The 7715-nt window shown below is 37.0% G+C and overlaps 1 protein-coding gene across 1 annotated transcript in view; it reads left to right on the top strand.

The window, feature by feature from the left end:
- Window positions 1-7715, top strand: part of LOC113046229 (receptor-type tyrosine-protein phosphatase mu) — a 29852-nt gene that overhangs the window by 1247 nt on the left and 20890 nt on the right. The window contains exon 2 of the mRNA XM_026207174.1: window positions 2251-2287. Coding sequence (XP_026062959.1) covers window positions 2251-2287 — 37 coding nt within the window. The remainder of the gene's footprint in view (window positions 1-2250; window positions 2288-7715) is intronic.

Here is a 7715-nt window from a genome sequence, read left to right as displayed (position 1 = left end):
TGAGTAATTCATTGTGTGTGTGTTGTGTGTGTGTGTGTGTGTGAGTGAAGAGAGAGAGTGAAAGTGTGTGTCTTGTGGGTGTGTTGTGTGAGTGGTGGGTGTCAAGTCACCTTTATTATATAGTGCTTTAAACAAAATACATTGCGTCAAAGCACTGAACAACATTCATTTGGAAAACAGTGTGTCAATAATGCAAAATGATAGTTAAAGGCAGTTCATCATTGAATTCAGTGATGTCATCTCTGTTCAGTTAAATAGTGTCTGTGCATTTATTTGCAATCAAGTCAATGATATCGCTGTAGATGAAGTGACCCCAACTAAGCAAGCCAGAGGCGACAGCGGCAAGGAACCGAAACTCCATCGGTGACAGAATGGAGAAAAAACCTTGGGAGAAACCAGGCTCAGTTGGGGTCAGTTCTCCTCTGACCAGACGAAACCAGTAGTTCAATTCCAGACTGCAGCAAAGTCAGATTGTGCAGAAGAATCATCTGTGTTTCCTGTGGTCTTGTCCTGGTGCTCCTCTGAGACAAGGTCTTTACAGGGATCTGTATCTGGGGCTCTAGTTTCCTGGTCTCCGCTGTCTTTCAGGGCAGTAGAGGTCCTTTCTAGGTGCTGATCCACCATCTGGTCTGGATACGTACTGGATCCGGGTGACTGCAGTGACCCTCTGATCTGGACACAGACTGGATCTGGTGGCTACGGTGACCTCGGAATAAGAGAGAAACAGACAAATATTAGCGTAGATGCCATTCTTCTAATGATGTAGAAAGTACATCGGTGTTATGTGAAGTGTTTCCGGTTCCAGTTTACCTAATTAATGCAGCCTAAAAATCCTTTAACGGATTTGGATATTAAAAGCATATTAGTATGTTATGTGTATGCCAGGTTAAAGAGATGGGTCTTTAATCTAGATTTAAACTGCAAGAGTGTGTCTGCCTCCCGAACAATGTTAGGTTAGGTTATTCCAGAGTTTTAGGAGCCGAATAGGAAAAGGATCTGCCGCCCGCAGTTGATTTTGATATTCCAGGTATTATCAAATTGCCTGAGTTTTGAGAACGAAGCGGACGTAGAGGAGTATAATGTAAAAGGAGCTCATTCAAATACTGAGGTGCTAAACCATTCAGGGCTTTATAAGTAATCAGCAATATTTTAAAATCTATACGATGTTTGATAGGGAGCCAGTGCAGTGTGGACAGGACCGGGCTAATATGGTCATACTTCCTGGTTCTAGTAAGAACTCTTGCTGCTGCATTTTTGGACTAGCTGTAGTTTGTTTACCAAGCGTGCAGAACAACCTCCCAATAAAGCATTACAATAGTCTAACCTTGAGGTCATAAATGCATGGATTAACATTTCTGCATTTGACATTGAGAGCATAGGCCGTAATTTAGATATAATTTTGAGATGGAAAAATGCAGTTTTACAAATGCTAGAAAGGTTGCTTTCTAAGGAAAGATTGTGATCAAATAGCACACCTAGGTTCCTAACTGATGACGAAGAATTGACAGAGCAACCATCAAGTCTTAGACAGTGTTCTAGGTTATTACAAGCAGAGTTTTTAGATCCTATGATTAACACCTCTGTTTTTTCTGAATTTAGCAGTAAGAAATTACTCGTCATCCATTAGTTTTTCAAATTGGTGTGTTTCACCAGGCTGCGAGGAAATATAGAGCTGCGTATCATCAGCATAACAGTGAAAGCTAACACCATGTTTCCTGATGATATCTCCCAAGGGTAACATATAAAGCATGAAGAGTAGCGGCCCTAGAACTGAGCCTTGAGGTACTCCATACTGCACTTGTGATCGATATGATACATCTTCATTCACTGCTACGAACTGATGGCGGTCATATAAGTACGATTTAAACCATGCTAATGCACTTCCACTGATGCCAACAAAGTGTTCAAGTCTATGCAGAAGAATGCTGTGGTCAATTGTGTCAAACGCAGCACTAAGATCCAATAAAACTAATAGAGAGATACACCCACGATCAGATGATAAGAGAAGGTCATTTGTGTGTGTTTGTGTGTGTGTGTGTGTGTGTGTTTGTGCGCGCATGTGTGTTATTTGAAGACCAAGTGCCAAAAATGTTGTGTTTTTGTAATTTTTATAAAAGAGTTCATGTTTAAGTATTTTTGCTATTTTTTCCTGTGGTATCAAACTTGGTATTGAGTATCTATTCTTTTAGAGGTATCGGTTTTTTGGAATTGTGGCTTAATATAACGTAATGATGTCTGTCTGTCTTTCAGGGATATCACCGGCCGAATCACTACATCGCTACACAAGGTAAGAGCCTGATCATTTCTTCCGTGTGTGTGTGTGTGTGTGTGTGTGTGCGTGCGTGTGTGTGTGTGTGTGCGTGCGTGCATGCGTGTGTGTGCGTGCAGCAGGGTTAAATAGAATTATTTTGATTCATTTTAATATAATTTTTTATCATTAGAATTATTAAGATTATTATAAAAGATGTATGTATTATATATGTATATGTGTGTGTGTGTACATTATTAATTTTATTCTCTGTATTTTAATGTGTTAATATTTTATGAACCTTTATTTATTTATTTTCAAATGATTGATTATTGAAGTTTATATATCGTTAATATATATGATTAATTTTAATATAAAATCATTACAAATAAAACTTTTAATATGTGATAATATTTCAGAAAATTATGGCAAAAAAATTCAAATGTTTAATCAATGTTTATAGAAATATATCTTATTTATTTGTGTGCGTGTGTGCATGTGCGTGTGTGTGTGACTGTGTGTGTAGGCAGATGCCCAGATTCCTCTGGGTCTTATTTTGTTAGATTGAGTGTGTGTGTGTGTGTGTGTGTGTGTGTGTTGCGCTGGCCTTCAGGTCTCCTGAGCGATTAATCAGGTCTGGCTGCGATGGGCGGCACACGGGTGGCATATTAAATAAATGGATTAACAGAAGTGTGTTTGTCACTCGTCTAATCTGGCCTGCCGAGGGCCAGCGGTGGCAGAAGAGACGTGCTCGCAGGTGTGTGTGTGTGAGAGAGTGTGTGTGTGTGTACATGGGTGTGTGTGTGTGAGGTCTCTGATGCCGTCACAATCTGCTTGTGTGGTGTGGGGAGTTGCATAATTACCTGTTTATTAGAGCATTGCATGCTGCTCTCCTCCGTGTCTCAATTAAAACACACTTAGACACACACACACACACACACACACACACACACACGTGCACGAGGTTTCTCTGCATACTAAAACATCCATCACACTTTCTTCCAGTGTCTCAAATATCTTCAAAGGGCTTTTACTGCCACAATTGTTTTACAGACAAAATCTGCTATGCATTTTTAAGATGTATAATGCGATTTTTAGATTATTGACTATATTTTATTTAATATTTGAACTATACATTTAGATATTTTGAGACTTATGATTTTAATTTATTAAAATATAATCTAAAGCATAAAAAAAAACATTTTATTTGTTCAAGTGCTCTTCTGCTCACCAAGACTGCATTTATTTGATCAAAAATGCAGTAAAAATTGTGAAATATTATTTCATTTAAACATCTGTTTTCTGTGTGAATCTGTGTTAAAGTGTAATGTATTTCTGTGATGCTCCGCTGTATTTTCAGCATCATTCCTCCAGTCTCCAGTGTCACATGATCTTCAGAAATCAGAATAATATGATGATTTGCATATATTCATTTGTAAGTCACTTTGGATAAAAGTGTCTACTAAATGATTAAATGTATAGATAGATAGATAGATAGATAGATAGATAGATAGATAGATAGATAGATAGATAGATAGATAGATAGATAGATAGATAGATAGATAGATTTGTAGCTTCGAGCAGATCTCTCAGTGGCTCTCAGGTTCTTCATCGCCTGAGGTTTCATCTGTGCTGCCTGAGGCGTTCCCTCGTCTTCCTCTTCTCTAATTCCCTCTGTCTCTCTGTCACTCCATCATTAAACGTGTTGCATCTTTGAATGTGAGGCAGTAACAGCTTTAACGAATGCAGGGCTTTCAGACTGATTTCATAAAGGACTTCAGGATGGGTTTTTGAGTGGACAGGAGCTGGACTCCAGGACGGTCAGCATCAGGATTCTCTGAGAGTCTGACACTCAATACATAATTCATCGTCTTCTCTCTGAGCTTGACACGAGAGACAGACAGACAGGAGTGAAGCGTGGGAACAGAAGCGGTCCTGAGACGGAGCCCTGGGGTCGAGGTGTGAGACGCACCGGGAGAACACAGGGCTGATGGGAGATTTTTACCTCTGTGCGCTTGTAAGAGAATAATGTATGAAGACTGTCACTGTCGAGAGATCTGACCAGATAAAAGACCATCACTTTAGCCAATGAGAAGAAAAGCTTCCTCTTCTGCTGCAGGAGGAAGAGTTCAGCTGAAGTATAATTTTGTCATTATTTAAAAAATACTGAAACCTGAACTAGTATTGAAAATATTAACTGAAAGATCCGTCAAGAATAGGAAATTATTAAAATCAGTAGTGTCTAAATCAGAATGCTTGGTTCATGCATTAAAAGTTGTCTGTTAAAACCAGCACATGCTAAACTGGCATTTATTCTGTTTAGCATGTTTTTTTATTAAGATTTATGCATCATCTGAAGCTGAATAAATCATCTCTCCATTGATGTGTGGTTTGTTCGGAGGACAATATTTGTCTGAGATACAAATATTAGAAAATCTGGAATCTGAGGGAGCAAAAAAATCTAAATATTGAGAAAATCATCTTTAAAATTGTTCAAATTAAGTTCTTAAACAATGCATATTACTAATCAAAAATTAAGTTTTGATAAATTTATATAAAACTCATTCTGTATGATTTATAAGTGTTTGAAAAATGGGGACATGGGTTATGTGCTCATAAGTCACCCTCTCCTTGTAATACCTGTGTCATATCCATGTCATTATACAGAGTTGTGTCCTGATATGACACACACACACACACACACACACACACTCTGGCAGTAAGTGCAGCTCTGGACTCTCAGTTATTAGATCAGTGAAGGAAAGCCTCTCGCTCGTTCATTAGTGTAGTTAGTTAAGTCACTCCTCACTAGTGCTAGTGCTGATAGTAATGTGATACACCTCTGATCCAGACATGATCGATTCAGATCTGATACATTACTGAGGGAACAGATACAATAACACAACCCTAGCAACCATCCAGAACACCTTAGCAACCACATAACAACACACTGACAGTCTCAGCAGGTTGAGCAGCAGCGTCCTATGGTTTTATTGCTCTAATTTGATGTTTAATGACTGGTTATAGTTAAAGCAGGTGAACGACACTGCAGTGTGTGTGTGTGTGTGTTGCAAACATGTAATATTAATGAGCACGCAGAGACTTTGTGTCTATCAGTGTGCTTTATATTATGCTGTTATAGGAGAATTCAGCAGCTCACACACACACACACTCACACACACACATCAGATGAGAAATGGTGGGTTTCTAGAAATGACTGTCAGCAGCTCTTGACAGCTGAAGTGTGTGATACGGGATGTGTGTGCAGTTTTACCCCGTTTTGGCAGAATCTTCAGACTTCAGCATAAAGTTTCCTCTTGTTTTCTCTCTTTTTTGCTGAAACTTCTCAATAAGTTTTAGTAGCCACATTTGTTTTCCTGGGAATGTGCAGTAGAAGATATTTTGGGAATATGAAGCACAGGCGCGCGTCGGGAAGCGCTGCTCTTGACTTTGAGCTCGACCGTCATCAAGCGTTTGCTGTGGTTTCACGAATAAACAGCTTCCTGCTGTTACTGCTTCACAGTAGTGCTTTTAGTTACTGGCTTCAGTCTGATGTGGCCAATATTAAAATACAATAATATCAGTTCTTATTTTAGCTTGGTTTTTTTTTTTCATGTATGTTCATGCATGTTTGAAAGTAGTTCATGCAATTGATTTTAACTCAGATTTGCTATAATTGACTTCTTTTTTATTCATTAATTTTATTCATTTACTTAATAGCATGTTTCACATTGTTTCAGAGACATTAATATTAATATTATAAAATGTATTCATACCGTTTATCGGGTTAGAGCTGGACTGTAGGATTGTTGGCATTTTAGAGATGATTAAAAAAATGGTATTAGAATATATGAATATATGTGAGGTAGTGCATATGTGTAAAGTTGTAATAGTTGACTGATGTTAGTCATTCAGTTGGTGGTGAGGATTGAGGATTATTAAATCTGTAATGTCTTGGTTTAAATAAATAACATTCTAGTCTTGTGAAAAAGTTCATTAGTAACAATTAGATTAACTTAAATTGATATTTGTCATTGGTAGTTTAACCACTTTTTCTTTTTAAATCATGCTTATTTAAATAATACTTGTGATGCATACTTAAATAGATACAACTGTTGCGAAGACAAATTAATGTCCTGTTTGACATGTAAAAATAATTTGGAAAATATTAATATTTCATATTTAGTTTTTTGGTAATATTTGAATTCGGTTTTTATATTTTCTGTTTTCACTTAAATTTAGTTTTAGTAATTTTGTTGTGTTTTGTCATTTTATTGCGCTTAAAAATGTGTAGAAACTTTCACCCAGAAAGGTATAGTAAATTTGACAAAAATTACAAAAATGGCAAGTTATATTTGAATAAAGAATACAAAAATATTTATTATTAATTTCCAAAAGGTTTTTTTTATATATACTTTTTTTTTAGCAATTTTAGTTTTGGCAACTACTTAAAAATAGTTCAATTTCAGTTCATGTTTGTTATGTTTCAAGTAAGAAAATGCTGATGCTGGTTCTGATGGTGAAGGATCCTGAGCAGCTTCTGTTGGAGATCATTTGCTCATGTGAAGCAGAAGCTACAGTTTCTGGAAACATCTCTGCCGCTCTCGTCTCTCGTCACGTGTGTGTGTGTGTGTGTGTGTGTGTGCAGACAGTAAATGTTGAAGATGAGAGTGTGTGTCTGACAGGCTTTACAAACCCACTCAGCAGATGTCCTGCTCGCCTGCGATCATCCCAGTGTCCCCTGAGACTCGTGGGAGCGAGAGAAGACATCCGAGCCATCGAGACGCTGAGAAACACGTGTTTCAAACCTCTTCAACATACTGTCGTACAGTTTCTCAAAAATCAGCTCTGGTCTTCATGTTTGGGTTTCATGGAGCTTGTCAAGTAGATTGTAACGTTCCTAACAATAGTTATGTTTCTATCCATCTATTTTTATATGCATTTTGGAATATAGCATTAAAAAAATACTAGCAATCTCTATTCTGAATCTCTTTATACAAAATAAAAAACACATACATAAATACATATATACATATACATATAGCCACTTTGGATAAAGAGTCTACTAAATGTAAATGTAAATACATAAATACTAAAAATGCACATAAAACGTATAAAACTCAAACACTTGAGTAGGATAAAGTTTTTATCCGATAAGAAAAATTGAATGGATATAAAAATAATGGAAACCATTCCTCCAAGTGAAAAATCCTATCGGGCCACTCAAAATTAATCATGTGGCTCCGGACGATATATTGAGGTCTTATGAAGCAAAATGATTAGTCTGTGCAAGAAACTTATTTTGCAAGTGCAAGAATTTTTTTTACCACATTATTGTAACATATCAGCAGTTATACTTTAAAGCAGCCAATAATGATGTGAAATGCAGATGTTTAACATGTCTAAAGCATATAAAGTAAACGAACTAGTCTTCATCAGCTCACTTTCTACATAATGTTCAGTTTCT

This window comes from Carassius auratus, chromosome 27 (genome assembly GCF_003368295.1).
Source record: "Carassius auratus strain Wakin chromosome 27, ASM336829v1, whole genome shotgun sequence".
Lineage (NCBI taxonomy): Eukaryota > Metazoa > Chordata > Actinopteri > Cypriniformes > Cyprinidae > Carassius > Carassius auratus.
This window is presented reverse-complemented; position numbering and strand designations above follow the sequence as displayed.